This window comes from Schistocerca gregaria, chromosome 3 (genome assembly GCF_023897955.1).
Source record: "Schistocerca gregaria isolate iqSchGreg1 chromosome 3, iqSchGreg1.2, whole genome shotgun sequence".
Taxonomy (NCBI): domain Eukaryota; kingdom Metazoa; phylum Arthropoda; class Insecta; order Orthoptera; family Acrididae; genus Schistocerca; species Schistocerca gregaria.
The window spans coordinates 523918382-523938966 of record NC_064922.1 but is presented as its reverse complement, the minus strand read 5'-3'; the positions used below and the strand labels follow the sequence as shown (position 1 = coordinate 523938966).

Sequence of the window (20585 nt, the reverse complement as noted above, 5' to 3'; positions counted from 1 at the left end):
ATCAAGGATTAACACAGAAATAACAACAGCTGCACCATGCCTTAAATGAAAATGATCGACAAGTTAAGAATAAAAAAGGTTATAAGAAAGAATTGCAAGTATTGGAATCGTGTAGATTGGAAATATGTTGCTCAACTCCTTTTTCAATGTGTTTTAAATCAATCAGTATTTATTGCTGCATCAGCAGATTCATGTATCATGGTACGTGCTTCTTCCATTTGTTGATGGACTGTCTCAATATGTTCATACACCTCCTTAGTTGCTACTGCTGCAGCTTCTGTAGCTTCAAGTCGTAGTTCCTCACTTCTTTGCCTCATTTGCTCTTCTTTTTCTGCCTGCAGTGCCTGTAAGAAACATGATTTTAATTTGAAGCACTAACATAGCTTTTTAATGTTTTTTGTTTGTTTATTCTCTATAGCAGACAGTGGTGGCAATATCCTCTCACAGTAATTAAGAATATAGATGACTAGGCAGTAAGTTATTATATAAATAAACTAAGAAGTACTAAGTGCAGTAGAATAATTAAACAGTTACTTTTAATTTCAAGTTCTTGATACTTTTAGTTTGTAGGAAGTGTTACAGCAGATGCCAACTCCATTTTATGCTTCAGGGACAGTTGATCTAATGAACTTATTATTTGCTGTTCTACAGCTTTTGGAACAGAACATTGTGTGCCAAACAAAGTATGAGAGAAATTCTTCTGTTGAGAGATTGTGGAAGAGGGATAGAGAGAGCACATGAATTGAAGGTGCAAATTCACAAATCATCAAAAAATAATCAAGAAGGGGAGGGCGAGAGAGAACGAGAGGGAAATTGGGGTGGGGGGAATTTGTGTGGGTGTGGGTGTGGGCATGGGCATGTACATATTTTATTTCATACCCTTTCATACAGTATTTATTAGCTAGGGTGTAAATGATTGCCCTGTTCAGTAATGCATGCACAAACTCGATTTACAACAATATTCTGGAAAGGACTGATTGTTATTCACCATAAAGATGATGCATTTAGTTCCAGACAAGCACGACAAAAATACTGTTACACATTGAGCTTTTGGTCAAGCACTTCTACAGAAATGAATGAATGAAAGCAGCAATCCAGAGTGGGGCGGGGAAGGTGAAGAGATAGAAGGGTACATGTGACGGGGGGAGAATATTGCTGTCTGGTGGAGCATGCAGGAACTAGATGCTGACAGGACAAGGCTACCAGCCGCAGTTTTGGGAACCTGTAGGGGAGAGAGGAGAGGAGGTGTGTGTGGGGGGGGGGGGGAGGGAGGGGAGGATGGGGAGCAGAAAAGGAGAAAAGTCTGGTGGGTGAATTTGCAGAGAGGGTGCACAGTGAGGTTGAGGGGTGTGTATTGGGAGGAGCTGATAGGGCAGATGGGACTGAAACTTTTGGGTGGGTGGGTGAGTGGGTGGGGGGGGGGGGGGGGGGGGGGGGGACAGTACACTACTGTCGGTTGATGCCAGGATAATTTTGGGAGTGGAGAATGTTTCGTAAGTTTTGTAAGAATAACTGCACAGTTTAGAAAAGTTGGTCATGGAGGAGAGGATACAAATGATCCAGATTGTGAAGCAGCTGCTGAAATCAAGCATGTTATGTTTAGCTGCATGTTGTGGAACAGGATGGTTCACTTTACTCTTGGTCATAGTTTGGCAGTGGCCATTCATCCTGGTGGACAGCTGGTTGGTAGTCATACAAATATAAAAAGTCTGTGCAATGACAGCAGCAAAGCTAGTACATGACATAGGTGCTTTCACGGGTGGCCTGGCCTCTTATGGGGTAGGATAAGCCTGTGGCAGCACCGGAATAAGAAGTGCTGAGTGGGTGGATTGTCCAGGTCTCTCTTCTAAGTGTTCCTTATAGATATGATCCCTGCAGCAAGGGACTGGGATTCGGAATGGCATAGTAATGGACGAGGATGTTGTGGAGGTTGGATGGGCAATGGAACACCACTGTGGGAATGGTGATAAGGATTTCCTTCATTTCAGGGCATGATAGATAATCAAAGCCCTGATGAAGAATGTGGTTTAGTTGTTCCAGTCTTGCGTGGTATTTAGTGATGAAGGGGATGCTCCTTTGTAACTTGTTTTTGGGGATAACGGTAGGATTGGGGGTGTATTTACCATGTTTGAGGCTACTTTGAACAGCATGCTGACATTGTGAAGCCTGTTTTTATGAACTCACAGGAAGAAGTCTGGAGACATTGAATTGAAAGAATATGGGGGCAATAATCCTTTAGAGATGATGTGATCACCAAAAACTTTGCTTAAGAAATGAATTATTTCATTAGATACATGATGAGTGACATTGTGCTACTGCAACGTGCAATAGTGTTACCCTGCTTCAATAAGTGAAATAAACTATGTAATGATGTCTTGGCGCACAACAATATTCACTGTAGTTTCAGATAAAATGGGACCTACTATTTGATGACATGATATATCACACCACACTACAATTTTCTGACAGTCCAGTGCTTTTTTATGAAAGACATATGGATTTTGGATTTACAAAATTTTTGTGTTTTGACTATTCACTAACGTAAAGCAGTACCTTATCACAGAATAAAACATGGCCAAGTTTTGCGATTCCGGCCAAAACCATATACAGTTCGCTAGACACATTTTTTTTTTTCTGTGCTTTCAGTTCCTGCACACTGCACATGACATGAATGATTTTATCTTCTGCACTGCTTTCTGAGCACCACCTTGTGAAATATCTTATTGGACAGACACCCTCTTCAAAAATTTTGAAGGGGAATGATACATCATCACATTCTTCACCTCATATAATTTATGTCCAGTCTCCCAGTTGTGTTCTTGTCTGCAATTGATTTGGATTTCCAGAACTGGGTGATTATCTCGATATTTTTGAACTGTCTTGCACTGTGGCATCTGCATATTTCATATGAAATGTGTTTACAATGCGTGCATTTGAGTTACAGGCAAATTGCTGTTTAATAATGAAAACTCATTGCTCTTGGGAAAACAGTATTTAACAAGGAATGAACTGCACAATACTTAAAACGTAATGCAACCTGTACCTGTTACATTGGTGTCTTCATTTGTTGTTGTCTATATCTGAGGCACTATCTTGCGTGGCTCATTGAATGAATGCAATGCATATCCTATTTACAATCACACTGCATGAGGACCTATTTAACGGACACATTATAACAAGAATTTCATGAAGACGACCTGAACAAAACTCTCTGTGATGAGAATACCAAAAATTAATACTTTTAAGGTCAATTCAGGCCTCAGCAGTGTCACCTGTAATTTAGGCTCACTGGGGAAGATCTTGGTAAAGGTAATCACATACAGTAGTGAGTATTGGCAGAATAGAACGTATTATCAACTACACCATTAAGGATGACAGCAGGGACATCACTGGTAATTCCCTGCACACTAACATGAAGATTGTGTCACTCTTTGACTTGTATTATAAGTCCAGGATGAAGCGTGTTGGTGAAAGTATTAACATAAAGCTTCAGGATTCACACAACTTAAAGGGACAGTCATATATGGGTGTCACAACATTAGTCATGGCCGACACTTGAATGTAGTCAACAAAAGGTTACACAACTAATTTCCAGAAGCATTTAGTGTAAACAGGAAACTGTCTTGTCAAAATTCCATGTTTTCCACTAGGCCTCTTTTAGGGTAAATGTTTCCAAAAGACAGAACTGCTGTATAACTATAGACACAGGCTCTGCTTGTCACAAACGAGATCAAAGGGGGAATGATGAAGGAGCAACAGCCCTGTACAAAACTGTGATCGTGCTGGCCTGGCTGTTAGTATCATTGTCCACTTGCCAGAGGTATGCTGAAAAGAGTAATAGTCAGTGAGCTGACGTCTGAGCTGACACGGGACCAGCCGATTACAACTGTGTATTTCAAAGAGCAGCAGCAGCAGGCCTCCCGTAGGGCTGGTTAGGGGTGGAAGTTATCATTGAAACACCTGATTTTCAATTATATCACTTCCTTTCCATGCCAAAGTGACCTCACTCTTAAAACTGCTCAAAATAACTGGTTTCTGAAAGAACCAATTTTCAGTTTTTTATCCCTATTTTTGCCTGTAATAAACACAGAAATCGAACAAAGACTGAAAAAATTTTGACTCTCAGTTTCAAGACCCTTAATAAAAATATTAAATTAAATAGGCAAATAAAAGAAAACTTAATCCATCCACAACTCTCAACTTTTCTTGAAAAGTAATAAGTGATAAAACACTACAAAAAATTAGCAGTATTCTACTGTTTCTAATTTTTTAAAACTTTGCTCAAAAATCATATTACACTCAGGTATCATCATGCTTGTATTTGAATAGTTAGTGCTATAGAGTGAAAACTAAGGTTGAAGAACTCAATTTTTGTGTTGATTTGTCTGTTTTTGAAGGCTGAAAGCAGATAAAGGCATATTATGTAAACATGAGCAGCAGATCAGGTATCTATTTTTATTACATGCTATGAGTAAATTTTAAGTTTTTAATTTATTACTCTTACCGTAATTTCCTTCCTCTTTTATTATGACAAATAAATGTTTAATCCTTTAAACAAATGGAGCATTATACTTCATTGGTACACCAGTTTGTAAAGGTATTTCCAGACTAGGGTTGGTGCCATTCTGCAGTTCAACAGGTGTCTAACGACGACAGTGAGAAACTACCTTAGACCAGGTGAGAGTAAGTGTTGCACACTGCACATACACGCATGCCTTAAGCTACAATTCATGATGATAGGGACATCATTATCTCAGCAGTGCTGTGCAAAGTCTTATGCACTGTGTTTCTTGCTCATTTCTGTTGGCATTTTATTAAAACAGCACTGATTACTTTTCCCTTTTTCTAGAACAACACAATATTTCAAACCACTGCAAATTTTACAAAAAGATGTTTATTTGGAAATGAAAAATTCAACACTGCTGCTTTGGCTAATTGATATTTCAGTTACTTTACTCAGTTATTAGTAAAAAATAAAAACACCTGTTGTAACAGAGACCAATACCAGTTATTCAGAACTAAAGTACCAAAACCGGTTTTAACTGGTCAGTTTTTCTTATCCCTAGGGCTGGTTTTCAGAGGAGCGGGGTCTGAAGCTTAGATATGGCACTACTGTCATGGTCCTTACCCTGTGTGGTGTCTGTAAAACAGCAGGATGCCTTGTTAGAACACTTTAACACAGAAAACTCAAAATGAAAATCATGCGGACTGTTGTCCCTCCAACTAAAAGGCTGCTGCCCTGCTTCAGGAACAACAGGTTAGTCTGACATCTCCACAGATATCCCTCCACTGTGGTTTCACTTATTGTAGGACAGTCTTCATTGGTGAGGCACATAAGCCACTCCACCCGGGCAAAGGTCCATGGTTCGTGAAATTGTATAAGTGTGCCTAATAAATATATATAAAATCAAACAGTGGAAAATCCAGGATGGAATGTAACAATATTATGAAAAGGAAAGTTGCCACTCACCATATAGCGGAGATGCTCAGTTGCAGACAGGCACAACGAAAAGATTGTCACAAATATTGCTTTCAGCCAGTAAGGCCTTCATCAAAAACAGATGACACACACACACACACACACACACACACACACACACACACACACACACATGCAAAAGCAACTCACACTCACATGACTGCAGTCTCAGGCAACTGAAACTGTGGCTTCAGTTTCCTGAGGCTGCAGTCATGTGGGTGTGAGTTACTTTTGGATGTGTGAGTGTGTGTGTGTGAGTGTGTGTGTGTGAGTGTGTGTGTGTGTGTGGGGGGGGGGGGGGAGAGATATATACATTTTATGTGATAATTAAATAAAGGAAGTCTTGCATAAATTCCTATAGAGTGTCTTCAAGTGATTGCAAAAGAAGTAGATAAAAAAATCCGAAAAAATTACCTTCCGGTTGTAAATTTCCGAATGACGTGGTCACTGTAGGCTCCCTTGCAGTTGTGTGATTGAGCTAAAATATTGCACACATTGATATTGGTTGACTAGAACAAGATACAGGTATTGGAATAAATTTTAGAAAGCTGAAAAATTAGGCCACCCTACTGTAGATGTAGAATGGAGGTTACCAATAAAATTAATAAAAGTTCAATTCATGGAACAACAGGACATTATGGCAGCAAAAAATGAGGAGAGTGGCCAATAACAGAATGCCAGAGATTTTGATAAATTATAAACACTCCTCACCAAATGGTAAGTCAATTTCCTTTGAAGAAAATGCAAGCACACACAAAAAATGTAGCTCAAAGTATCCTTGTCTAGTGTTCAAAATGGGATTTTGTATTCTGGTGCAAAAATCTATCACAAAGAGCCAGTAGATATTTCACAGGAGATTATAAATCATCAGATATTCAAGAACAAAGTAGAAGAGTACCTTAGTACAATGACACCAATACAATAGTTTGTTTGGGGAGGAAGGGGGGGCTAGACCAGGGGGGACTGAATATTTTGAATATGAATGGCGACTTGTAAATAGCCAAAAAATAGTTCTAGTTTGGAACCTGCTAAAAACCTGTGTAACATGGACTCTTAAATCACTTTCTTGAAAGAAAAGCACCTGACTACATCTACATTACATTTTTCCATTCCGTGTGAGTGTGGGATGGGGAGGGGGGGGGGGGAGGGGTGCTTGCCTTTGTTAGATAGTTCTTCTATACTTTATCAGAATATTTTTACTTGAGGATTTAAGTTCTGGTTAATAGTTTCCTGAGCTGTCTAGTATGTAAACAGCTGACTACATGTCTGAAATTCTTAATGTTGCATAAATGCATAGTATGAGGTAATAGATGACTATAGTTGGAGTCACAAATGATGACAGTCAAGTTTAAGCTTGTTCTGCGCACCTATGTCACTCATTCTTTGACAGGCAATAAGCATTCAGAAATGTTCTGAGCATTCTGCTGTGAACATAGTATGCAATGCGAGCATTAAACGTGATCATAGTGAGTTACTTAGCGAATTTTTATTCCATTTGTTGCAAGTTGTTATGGCTGATGGTGGTTGTAAGTGACAAATTCTACATTAGCAAGTGAGAGACATATTTTTTGTGATACATGCATTCATCAAGTGCAAAGCTTTGTTTGTGCATACCGCAACTGCCACCTGGAACCTTCAATAATGCGGTTCCCATCCTTGTCTTAACTTGTGTGAAGCATCATTGTCCATGGATTGGGCTATAATGTAAATGGAGAAACAATGTCTCTCTTGAAAGCAGCTGTTTCTCTGCAGATATACACAGCTGGCTATTAAAATTGCTACCCCAGGAGGAAAACAAATAACAAATTTTTTGTTGCTGTGCATATTTGGTATAGAAGGAGAGTCTCTCTGGTGTACAATTCAAGCATCTGCCACTAGGCAATGCAGCACTCACCAAAAAAAAGTCCAAGTTGGAACATTTAAAAAATCAAAGGTGGTGGTGGAGGGAAATTTAAAAAATGCGAGATGACATTTGCAGGAAATTTAAAAATCCAAGATGGCAGTGGTGGGGGAAAAATGGTCAAAGACGGTGGAATAAAGTCAAGAAATGAAATATTAAAAGTGCTTCAAAAATAAAAAGTGTTTATATGGTTGAAACAGGTGCACTTGGCTGACTGATCACTCATGTAGGAATGAGCCAGTATTCTATCAGTCAAAATGACAGGCAGTGATAATTTGCTGTAGTCAAAATATCCCTGTCCATCAGTTTAAATCCTCTTGTTTCAGTTGGACAGAATAATACACAACTTGAGTGTTTTCACCACTGCCCAAGACATAAAAGTGAAATTAGTTGTAGGTGCTATAAAACTTGTTCTGTAGAAAACATTTTACCTTCCAGAACTGTCTCATCTCCTGTACTTCTGGTTGCTTGCGCACCAGAAAACCACGGAATTGAGCCTGTATTCTAAGTGCTGCTTCTTCTGGTGTCCACAGCCAGGATAAAGGAAAATATGGTCTTGGGCTGCAAAGACAATTGAGTTTTCTATGCATTTATTTATGGCATATCTAGAAATGTAGAAGCAGAGTCTTAACTGTGGAGAGCTTTTTGATGCAGAATCTTAAGTCACACAGTTTTTTTGCAGCTTATATGTTATCAAGTATAAATGATACTGAATGTTATGAATTTTATTTCTTTGTTGTAGTTAGCTCCAAACTACAGTAATAAATGCCATGGTAATAATATACACTGATGAGCCAAAACATTATGATCACAGTCCACCACGAGGCTGTATGCTGCCTGGTGGAAATGAGTGCATGTAGTGCAGTAAGAGAAATATATGAGTACAGAAGAGATGAATGGGGAATCATCTAGTGACAGTAAGAGGCATGAATGAGGAAATCCGCCAACTTATGCGACTTTGAAAAAAGCCAGATTGTTGTGGCCCAGAGCCTGGAAGGGCGTATCGTGGAAATGTCGAAGCTGCTCGACTGTTCACGTGATACTGTCTTGAACATCTTTGGAAAGTGGTTGAAGAATGTGGAAGCAGGGAGTGATAAGGAGTTGGAAGTCCATATGTCATCGCAGAACATAGGTATCGGAGGCTTGACCACGCTGTAAAGCAGGATAGGCAGCGATTTATGGCATATCTGATGAAAGAGTACACTGCTGGCCCAGGCACAAGTGTTTTGGAGCACGCCATTCAGTGCACAGTGCTGAACATTGTGTTCTGCAGCAGAGGACCCGTACATGTTCCCAACTTCACCCAACATCATCAATTATGATTACAGTGGGCACGGGATCATTGAGATTGCACCACAGATCAATTGAATCATGTTACCTTGTCAGATGATTTCCATTTATTGCTAAAACAGGTCAATGGTCATGTCCAGATACACCGTCATCCAGGCGAACGGCTGCTCTTAACATGCAGCTCGCTATGGACACAGGCATGACATTCTCTTGGGCTTCCATGGGCACCATGACAGCTGTGGACTATGTGAACAATATTAGGGAACACCTGCAACTGCTTATGGTCGATTTCTTCCTCGACAGCGATGGCATATTTCAGCAGGATAACTGTCAGTGCCACAAGGTCAGAATCGCGCTACAATGGTTTGAAGAGCATGATAGTAAACTCATGTTGATGTCTTGGTCATGCGGCTTAGCTGAATCTGATTAAACCCAACTGGGACACTATCAGGCGGCAGCTCTGTGCCCACAGTCCAACTGCCTGAAAATTATGAGAAGTGTGTGTAGGCATCTGGTGCCACAAACCTCTGGAAACCTATCAAGTACTTGTCATATCCATGGCTTGCAGAATCACTGCTGAATTGTATTCCAGTAGAGGACCAACATGCATTTAATTTGATGGTCATAATTTTTGGATCATCAGTATATACTAATATAACTGCATAATATTTATTTTTACTTGGCTATTGGTTAATTTATAATTAATTTTTGTTTCCTAACTTGTACTGAAAGTCTGTAGTGAAAACAGCCTGTCAGTACAACACATTTTCATAGTATAGATCACAATTTTAGCCTCTTGTTGATGAGTGTGTTGAGATCCATTAATGTCATGGCTAATGCCCCATGGCTAATGACTAACTTGACTATGACACTACTTAAATAACTGTTATAGTTTTTTCAGACTTTTTCACCTTGTGCACCTTTAATTATAGTTTGTTTTCTATTTGTCATTCACACACACATTTACATAAACCAAGGGGGGAAAATCATGAAAATAATGATGATACAAAAGTTGTGTTTTTAACGTGTTCCAACTGAAAATGAGTAACATAGGTTATAGAAAACATACATTCAGACAAATAATTTATGTTTAAGCTTCAAACATATTTGAAATGTACAAATTGGATGTGCCAGTTTTGAAGCATTGTGAATATGAAGTATCATTCCATTAATTACCACCAATAATGTGTGATATTGATGACGGTATCAGGGAAACATATATGAAGTAAATTTCATTCTTACCACCCAGCTTCCTTCATTGGAGGAAAAGTTCAAGAGCTGATTTGCAAGCTACTGTACATCTCCTGATGTTGTTTTTGTTGTTGTATTGTGAGGACCAATGACAACACAATAATTTGTACCTAAACATAAACAGAAGTTGTTATCAAATAAACTACATCAGCCGAAGGAAGTTAAGAAGACAACACAAAACATGTTAGCCATGTGACACTTTGAATATCATCACTGTCAACAGAGAGCAAGAACTGCGTTAAGGATTGCTACTTCTTAATAAAATTGTGTGTTCATACATCAGGAGACAGTTCCAATCAAGACGTGACACCTTGGTGACTGGAATGAGCCATTATATAGCATGTTAATTAGCATAATCAACTACAGTTTCTTATCCTTACATCCATTCTTGCTGCCAATGATGTATGGCTCTTAACTTCAACAGTGAAATCATTGCAATTGCATGTAAGGGGAGTCAATCAATGGTCACAGTAGGGATGTTACAGACCCACATGGGTGCTGCATCCCTAGTTTGTTGCCTCAGATTTCCATATGTTCTTGCGCGCAGAAAAATATCATCTCCCTCCAAAGGTGCAGCAGCACAGAAGGGTGTCTTGGATGGACTGTACTCGACCACTTCGCTGGGTACATGATCTGCATGGTTTGAATTGTTCTCTGGGAATATGAACACAAGGAAGTTTGTAACTTGAATCAGTCTCACCTATTTAGTGCCTTAAAGGTTGTATGTACATCCAATTCATAGACAGTGAATTTATTTGGTACAGATACTCACAGATTTAATTAAAAATTTAAACTGGAGAACTATACTACCTTTTTTATTAGCATTTGGACTCTTCTACTTGTAATGCAGAAATTCTAAAAAAATTCTGGTAATCTTTAGCACAATGGCAGACAAATCCAGTCATGGTTTAAAACTGAGACTTGGTCAACACAAAGGATAACAGGGGCTTGCTTCATGTATAACCCATATGGCTTTGCTACTTCAAGTAGTTTGCAAAAACTGTTAGCGTTTGTGGGTGGTCAACCAAATGAAATGCTGATGATTTTGACTCAGGCAAGAACCAGTATGCCTGAGGCATTGTGAGTAGTTGTCACTTGATGGATGGTAGTGGCTTGCCAGTCTCTGCCCAGAAAATGTCTATGGGGCTAATTGTCTAGATGCCTGAGCCTAATTTGATCCCCTCAAGATAGTGTCAGTGGTCTTTAGACATACAGTTCTCACTAACCCAACAGACTTACACTAATTGTCAAAAACCCAACAGACTTACACTAATTATCAAAAACCCAACAGACTTACACTAATTATCAATTTCAGGGTCATATAAAGGAGTAGAGATGGACTTTCATCTGGACATTAATGTGTGTTTATCTTTCAAAAGGGGTTTAAAGCTTGTTCATATTATAAATCCAACTAAATTTCTGATATTCACTTGCAACTGAAGATCAGCTATTCCTAGACCAAAGAAGAAGCAAAATTATCCATAAATAAGGAGCACTTTATTGGACCCCTTGCCATGAAGATTATACTATTGGTTATAACATCAAGTTACGATGCTTCCTTAAGGGCTCTGTTCTTCTACTCAAACCAGTCTGACATGCCTTAACCATCGATTAAAGTAGTGCAGTAAGATAAAGGGCCATATAAAGATGGGAAGATGTCCATGGAAACTCCATAGAAGTTTTTGTCTGAATATATAATGCCCCAGAATGGTAGTGATGTTATTGGCATCTCGTTGTCTTCCCATTGTTGTTGTGTAGCTGCTTCCAGCAAGGTCTGTTTATTGAATGTGGTTTGGTATCTCTTGAATCTGTACTGCAAATTACTACGAAACTGTTTTGAGAACACTAAGAAGATTGCAGTCAGGTCTCTGACTATGGTGCAGGCACAGAGGGGTCACAAAAAACTGACCAAAAGAAAAAGAAATGTTGAAAGGTGGTTTGAGAATTATTGGGAGTGGTACATGAGTTGTCCTACCCCTCATGATAATATATTCTGCCTAAAAAACAAAGCCTTCCCCTCGGCCTAGTACTGTAAATGCAAACTGTTGATACAGTATCATTTTGTTCAAGTGACATAATAAAGAAATGACTATTACTGAACAGATGGTTTAAGTGACTTGGTTCATACATCTGCCACCTAGACAGCTCACTCACATTCAACTGTAGAGTTCATGCTGCTATTGTTTGACTGTAGGGTCCCAGAGGTTTGGCAAACAAGTGCTAAAATACATATGCTATTTGAGTGAGGGCTTCTGATTTTTGCTGATTTATGCTGACTGAGTATGAGCAAAATACGATGATGGAGGAGGAAAGCAAAAAAGATGTGGAGGGGATTTATAAAGTACTTTCCCCTCCAGCCAGTATTTGCTCCCAAGTTTCAGCTCATCTGATCTATTGTGTAAAAAAACTATAAATTCAAGATTAAGCCTTCTGTGGTTGATTAATAATATTGTGGAACTTGTTCTTCAGTGTGCCTGTGGACAGCTGTATTCTGTTCATCTGAGTTGAACTTTCTTGTACACGTTCTGCCATTGATTATCAGCAGTATTGCTTAGGCATCTGGTGCTCAGGACTACTAGAAATAGGTGACACTTATGCATTAGGTTATTTTCTTGTTATTCTAGTACGAATGAAATTCTTACACATCTGCATCTAGAACTGTACCACATTAATGTACAGTAGCTCATATAATTAATAAAATATAGATAATTGTCTTAAATTCTGTCTTTTAGAAAGTTTGTACAATTAGTAATTTATTTTCTAAGTGATGCATTTAATTTGTTGCATGCAATATTTTCAATCCTGATAGTTCATTTAAATAATATTTTTAAGAATGCTTAATTTTTATTAAAGCTACTTCCAAAATTTTCAAATTTGCTACATCTGCATATAAATATACTTTTATGTAGGGTGGTGGTGGTGGGGGGGGGGGGGGGGGGGGACATTAGCAACTCTGGCAGGGATGCAGAATCACCTTGGTCCAGCTCTGTTCTTTATATAGGTAGTGAGGGTGATAGCTTTGAAAAACTTTTTGTATATATAGTCCTTGCCTAAAGTGGCATATTTCCAAGAGTTGGAAAATACTTAGCCTGTCAGATTCTATTGAGGAACGCAATGAGCATTAACCAATAGCTCCCTGTGTGATACCTTAGCACAGTGCAAGTGTATCATGACAGGATTAAGTATCATAAATTGCAGATAATGCCAAAGCCAATACCCACATGGAAAAGTGGCAGTGATGTAATGAGAGTGATATAAATAATGACAAAATAGTTAAAAAGTGCATGGATTGTACAAACTGCTCTATAGAAAAAACATAAAATTTTAGCAACACAATCAGGGGAATATCAAAGAGTGATGGTAGCTCTTTTAAAAAATATGCCAGGGGAATAGAGCATGTAGTGGGTAAGTATTTGAAAGTGCTAGAATCATGACTTTTTTGTCTGATGTCAATCAAATGAATGACATTCAAATTTCAGTTTCACTGAAAACAAAGGTTTGCAGCACAGGTTTAATGAAGTAACTAAAACTGCTGGGTGCAACTGGTTGAAAGACTTGTGAAACAATTTTTTTGAAATCTGTTCAAGAAGACTGGTGGTTACATTTACTCAAGGTCTGTAAAAAAAACTTCACAGATAAACAGTTCTGCTAAAGGAAAAATCTTGGAAGTTAAGTTTGTAACATATACTTCTAAATCTACAGAATGATTCCATATTGATGTTACAGACTTTTACGAATGATGGAGAAGAGTAAATGTACAAATTTGAAGTGAGGAACTCTGGTCCAGAAATGAGCAAGTTGAAAGCTATAGGTGAAATTCATTCTGATACCTGTGATAGTGGACTACAAGTACCGATACTGTTGTTGCTATGATTGAAGGGTATGCAACTTTCAGAAGTGATAGCATGGAGAAAAACAAAAAATAAATGCCTGGTAAACATAGGCACTAAAATGCATTTGTCACGAGCTAAGAGCACATGCTCATCTTCACTACTGTGAAGCACATATCTTTTGCTAAACAAGTGCCCATACCTCTTAAGGTATGCATTTTAGAGCCCATATTTACTGGACCTTTTTTGTTGCGTTGGTCCATACTATCTCCTTCAAAAATATGGAACCCAGGTGCTTGTAATAGAAGATACAGGTTTCACAATATCGAAGATGAACAAGTGTTCACAGCTCTTAAATTATATATTTTAGAGCCCATGTTTACTGAACTTTTTTTCTTGTCCTGCTCCCTTTTACCGTCTCTGAAAGTAATTCTAAAATCTTAGTGACAATGGTACTGGTACATGTATTTAACTGTCAGAAGTACCAGAATGATTTTTGCATATAGCTTTTAACTCAGTTGGGGTCATTATTAGGGTTTTCCCCTATTTATTTTGACTACAGAGTGCAGAAATAATGACTATTTAAATGTGTGTGTTTTCTGCAATCAGTCTAATCTTGTCTTTACTGCAGTATATTCTTAGATTCCTCACTTAAAACCAAATCTTCGAATGCCTGCTTGCTTACCTTTTGAGCATTTCCATGACACTCTTCTGTGAGTGAAACAATCCTTTAACCAATCAATTAAATTTGAAGCATGCAGCTGTGAAAATTCCAACTTCATTCCATTTCATATTCCCCATGAATTGTTACACCCAAGTATTTGTACAACCTGACTTGTTTCCAATCGTGACTTGTCAATATTCTTATCTTTGGCTACACTACTTTTGCACTTGGTAAAGAGCACAGTTGCACATGTGTGAGAATTTAAAGTAAGTTGTCAATCTTTGCACCGTTTTGAAATCTTATCAAGACCTGGCTGGATATTTCTGAAATTTTATTCAGATAGTACTTCATTATAGGTAACTTTATCACTTACAAACATTCTAAGATGATTATTAGTATTGTTTGACAGGCCTCTAATATAAAGTGTGAACAGCAAGGATCCAAACACACTTCCTTGGGAGCATGCCTGAAGTTAGTTCTTTAAAAAATGCTGCATCCACTTGTGTTGGTCCTTGGTTTTCAGGATGTCATCTGATAATGGCGTGCATGTGATTTCTGTTGGCTGGTATTTTTGAAGTTGGCATGAAGGAGATCATTCTGTTTGAGATACCTCATTACATTTGATTTGATCTCAGAACATGTTGTAAAATTCTACACGAAATGGATGTCACAGATATTGTATGGTAGTTTTGCCGATCTTTTCTGCTGCCCTTTTATAGATGGGTCTTACCTGCTCATTCTTCCAACTGTTGGCTAGGTTTTTTTTTTTTTTTTTTTTTTTTTGTAGTGAATCTACAGTACATTATATTTAAAAGAGGGGCTAACTCAGCCACAAATTTAGATCAGAATCTGATAGGGATTCCATTACACCACATAGCTTTGTTCAGTTGTAACAATTTGTTTCTTAACTCCACTGACACTAATATCTATTTCACTCGTCTTTTCAGTGGTATGAGAATTAATTTGGGCCAATTCTGAGTTTTCCTTTGCAGAGAATGGTTTGAAAACAGAGTTAATCATTACTACTTTTTCTTTGCTACTTTCAATTTCAGTTTTCATCTCATCTGTGAGTGACTGAACACTAATTTTGGTGCCTTCAACAGCCTTTATGTACGGCCAGAATATCTTTGGGCTTTGTGAAACATCTTTCAACAGTTTTCTGCTATGATAGTTTTTGAAGGTTCCACACACTGTTCTCTTGATAGCCAAACCTGTTTCATTCCGCACATCTCTCTATCTACAGGCTTTGTTTTTCAATGATTATATGGGGTGCAGCAGTGTTCATAGTAGGATATTGAAAACACACCATCAGGCAGTAACTGTAATTTATTGATTACCTCTTATGTAAATTAATAGTTAAAGGTATGCCATTTACTAATGTGTAAGTCATTGTCCATTGCATGGATTACTTTTTGTATATGACTTGGAGGTCAGGACTTAAAAATGAAGAAGAGAATTGTTAAAAACACATCTTCTTATAAGTATTTAGGAGGGACACCAGCAGCAGGTGGGAGAAATATACAAATGTACGGAATAAAATAAGGAAAGCGAAGATTATGATTACGTAACTAAATCCAATATTATGGAATGACACTGTCTCTAAAGTTACAAGTGAATAACTATACAATAATTATATGAAAAGCACTGTCTCATATGGAGCAGCACTGTGAATATTGTCAAAGAGAATGAAGGAGTGACTCCACACAATGGACAAGATGTATTGAACTACAATAATGGACAGGGTGAAGAATGGAAATATGTTTTTAAAAAATGATGTAAATAGATTCTACATAGATAAAATGGACAGCAAGAAATGGTATGTCCATGTGAAACATATGAATAAAAATGGAATACTTCAGAAATGGTGGCCATAGTGGTGATGCAGGAAAGTGGACTGAAATGCAAATACTATAGTGGCAATGCAAGATAGAAGATACTTGTATAGATAAAGAGGTATGGAGACGGGGTTGTGGTAGATGGCCAGCAATTTTGTAAAGCAACTGCTGCAATACAATATATACAGGTATTTAAAACTTTTGCTGCATGGCATTTGTTGGTGGGAACTATGAGTCAGTTTTTTTTTTACTGTTACTTGTACATTTTCAGAAGTGACATGTACAAATATTTTCTTCTTAACTTCAGTTCATAGAGTAGAAATGGTTTAATTAAAAAAGAAGAAAAGGATCTTAACTGTTTTTTGAGGTATCTTTTGACAAATGGTATGCTGAAGATCTCTCTCCACTGTTTGCTCCTATAAGGATGACGACGATTCCGATTCCATAAAAGTTCAGCAAGATAATCAATTCCATTGAAACGGCATTTTTGTATCTAAAAAAAAGAAATAATTTTATTTTAATTATGCATTATGACACAAAATCACAAGTTTTTTTTAGTAAGCTTAAGTAAATTTGCTGTCTTTGTTTGCTTAAAAAAGCCAATTGGTTCATAAAGTATGGTAGTCATTTGTGTACCGTGGTATATAGCACATATACTGTAACATGGAATGCTGAATACTCTGCAGTCCTCTACATCTGTACCATGCAAATGACTACAAGGTGCAAATTATTTTTTATTGTACTATATATTAGGGCTTTTTATAGTTCCAGTTATGAGGCATGCATAGGGAGAAATAGTACACTCATGTTTCATGTGCCTAACTTAAGGAATCTTCAAGATAAAAGAAAAAGAACATTATGTCTTAGTGCCACTGGTCAGACTAGTTGCAGTAGGACTACATGGAAACATGTAACACACATCATGCATCAGCACAAGTCCACTTACTTTGCCTGTAACAGTCTGTTTCCTTTATGTATCAGTGTTCCGTGAAGGGTCTGGTAAATTACACACTCTAGGGCCTAGGCCACATCACACAAAAAAATTACTGTTGAAAATAGTGCAGAGTGCAATAAATATTGGTCCTTTTTCTGAAACTGTCAGTGCAAAGGAGCAAAGGAATTGCAACCCCATCCCACAAGTGTCTAGGACACTACACAGTTAGTACCAAGGTATCCTGGCAGTAGTTGGGAGCTCTGCAGTACTTGACTGCCAAAGTGGAAACACTATATGTGGCATCACAAACACTGTGCAGGCTGGCATTGTTCTGAGCCATTGCACCTGCAGTATTAAAAATAATGCAGCCAAAGTGGTGAGGCTACTCTTTGGATATGACTTTTACAAAACATGTATGGAATGCTCTGTACCAAATGACTGTGGTCATAAGACTGTCACCGTGGAATACTGCCAGCCTCCAGAAGGCACTTGTTATGCAATGGAAAATGCTACTGCAAGTCTTGGGAAAACTATGGAGTCAGATGAAGAGGACTGTGTAATGGCAATTGACCACTGTACTTGAGTATTGCTCATCAGTATGGGATCCGTACCAGATTGGGTAACAGAGGAGATAGAGAAGATTGAAAGAAGAGCAGCGCATTTCATCACAGGGTTATTTGGTAAGCGTGATAGTGTTACGGAGATGTTTAGCAAACTCAAGTGGCAGACTCTGCAAGAGAGGTGCTCTGCATTGTGATTAGCTTGCTGTCCAGGTTTCGAGAGGGTGCGTTTCTGGATGAGGTTTCGAATATATTGCTTCCCCCTACTTATATCTCCCATGGAGATCATGAATGTAAAATTAGAGAGATTCGAGTGCGCATGGAGGCTTCCGGCAGTCGTTATTCCTGCGAACCATACGCGTCCCGACCAGAAAAGGGAGGTAATGACAGTGGCACGTAAAGTGCCCTCCGCCACATACCATTGGGTGGCTTGCGGAGTATAAATGTAGATGTAGAACAGGTATGTGGCCTGCACATGCCATTTCTGGCCATTAATGTTGTCTTTTGCTTTGAGCAGCTCTCCAGTTATTCTCACAAGACTGAGTGAGCCTCATTCCAGATCTTTAGAAAGAAAAAAAAAATTCCCTTGGCAGCATCAGGAATCCAGTTTTAGCAGTCAGATGCATTATAATTGTTGACCAACCATATTTCATATTCCACTGAAACCCTAAAAGTAACAGATCAACAGTCAAACCGCAAATGAAACACATGCTGCATGTCCTGGGGCTACCAAATTAGCCTTATTGTAAAGGAAGATGCAGATCACAGCTCTATCATAAAATTCATTTTAAGCAAACTGTTAAAATAGAATTAAATTACTTGGAATCTGGTGTTAGTGGAGGAACTGTGACTAACATCAGTATTTGTAAGGTTACCATTGTTGCAGCTTGCTCACTTACCAGTGTATGGGTTTTGAGAACATAATGTTGGAATGCAGGGGTTCATTTCAAATAGCAGTTGTGGTTAGGCATTAAGATGTGTATTCATAATTATTCTTGCAGTGACAGGAAAGAGAATTAATTAAATGATTGAGGACAAGGCTTGTAAATTCAAGGTCCAAGTTTGAAGCAGGATGGTTGCAACAGGAAATTACTTAAATTGTTGGTACACAGAAGTCTTTAGTTTGTTTTCATATAGCTAAGTAGACACCTAGGACAATGATGTCAGTGTCCTCTTGCTTCGCTCTCATCATGACGACAGACTCTCAATCCTCGACCCCATCAGTGACCAATGCTCTCGTGTCGATTCCAGCCCACTAGTCCTCCAACCTCTTCTGTATCCCCAACACTTGCCTGCTCAGCCGTCCAACTCCGTGCAGCAAATGACTCAATAATCTGAGTCTGTGGATCTCAGATGTGCACATTAGACCATGGTTTTGATGACATTTTCACTTGGACATTGGGTGTAGATGCATCAGTACTCAGAGCAGACTTCCTCTGACACTTCCATCTGGTTCCTGACCTGTCTGGTGGTGTTTAGACTCACACTGCCAGTAGTTGCTCTGCCACAGGTATCATCAGCCACATCCCCTCAGCAGCCCAGTACTGTCAACTTTACGCCACAGCTTCCATGACTCACAGTAATGGTTGATGGCCATTGGTCATTCAGGACTGACTTCATACCATCAGTTGTATTCAGGAAGTACAAAAGCTCTATTTCAACATGCATCTAATGGTCATCCACCAGCAACATGACGACAATACTATCCACAGATTGTATACACCCCGGGGCAACTGGGAAATCTGGGAAAAGCCCGGCAGTTTTTTCATCCAGGAGGAAACTGGGAAAAACCCAGGTATACTTTAGTTTTCAGTTAAATTTTGGTAATTTTGACTGGTAAGAATTGATACTCTAACAAAGACTATTACTGTATCCATTACTGCAGAATAATACTGCAGTGATAAAACATAAATGGGACAAAAAAAACCAAAACAAAACTTTAGTTGCAAAGGAAATGTGCCATTTACAACAACAAAACACCTTGCACACATAAGCATCTGCCAACAGCAAAATGTGTCAAAGACCTTAGGACGAAAACTGTGCAGTACTTTGTAACAACAAATTGTTTCATTTGAGCAGTTGCCAGCGAGCTCACGCACATGCGCAATTGAGTCACGTATGAGCAGTACCCTCCCTCACTTCTGGCTATTTGAAGGATGGTGCTAACTGGAAAAATGTTTCTGGTGCTCCCAAGCTGCCAGATTCGCGCTTTTGCAAAGCAGTCAGAGATTTTGTGGGGAGAGTGGTAGATTCCATATGACCCATCTTCCTTCAATGATTTTGCTGTTTCCTCTTTGTTTACAGCTCCCACATCAAATAAACACAAAACGGATTTCGGTGGCTGGGAGCTATCAAGTGAATTAAAATACATTCACATAATTATGGAAGGCTAAAATATGTTATTAATTTGTTTTCTGAGTTTATTTTATTTCCATGTTTTTGGCAGTCAAACATTGATCACTTTTCAGAACAATGAAGTTATATTTGTCAGTTTGCTAAGGAAATTTGGCCTGATGCAGTCAATTTATTTAAAATTAGTTGTTTCATTCTGTAGTATTGGCTAATTAGAAATGTTCACTGAATTTCAAGTAACATATTTTCATCTTCTGGCACATATGACATTAAGCCATAATAAAGAACCAAACATGAGAGAGTACAGTACTGGTACTCCAAGAAAATCTACATCCTAAACACCACACTAAAGAGCTTAATATCAGGTTGGGACCTACTTCATTGTGAATCTGGATATAAAAATGCACACTTCAAACTGAATTATGCATTTTAGTATGGCTTACAAAATTCCAACATTCATGGAGTATCGTCTGATGTCCTAGTTCCCTTC

The 20585-nt window shown here is 38.4% G+C and overlaps 1 protein-coding gene across 1 annotated transcript in view; it reads right to left on the bottom strand.

Moving 5' to 3' along the window:
• Positions 1 to 94: 94 nt before the first annotated feature.
• LOC126354470 (IQ domain-containing protein K-like) overlaps positions 95 to 20585 on the bottom strand; it is a 56856-nt gene continuing 36365 nt past the window's right edge. Inside the window, exons 4-6 of the mRNA XM_050004172.1 lie at positions 16606 to 16742; positions 7811 to 7940; positions 95 to 344 (exon numbers count right to left, since the gene is read on the bottom strand). Coding sequence (XP_049860129.1) covers positions 159 to 344; positions 7811 to 7940; positions 16606 to 16742 — 453 coding nt within the window. The 3' untranslated portion in view covers positions 95 to 158. The remainder of the gene's footprint in view (positions 345 to 7810; positions 7941 to 16605; positions 16743 to 20585) is intronic.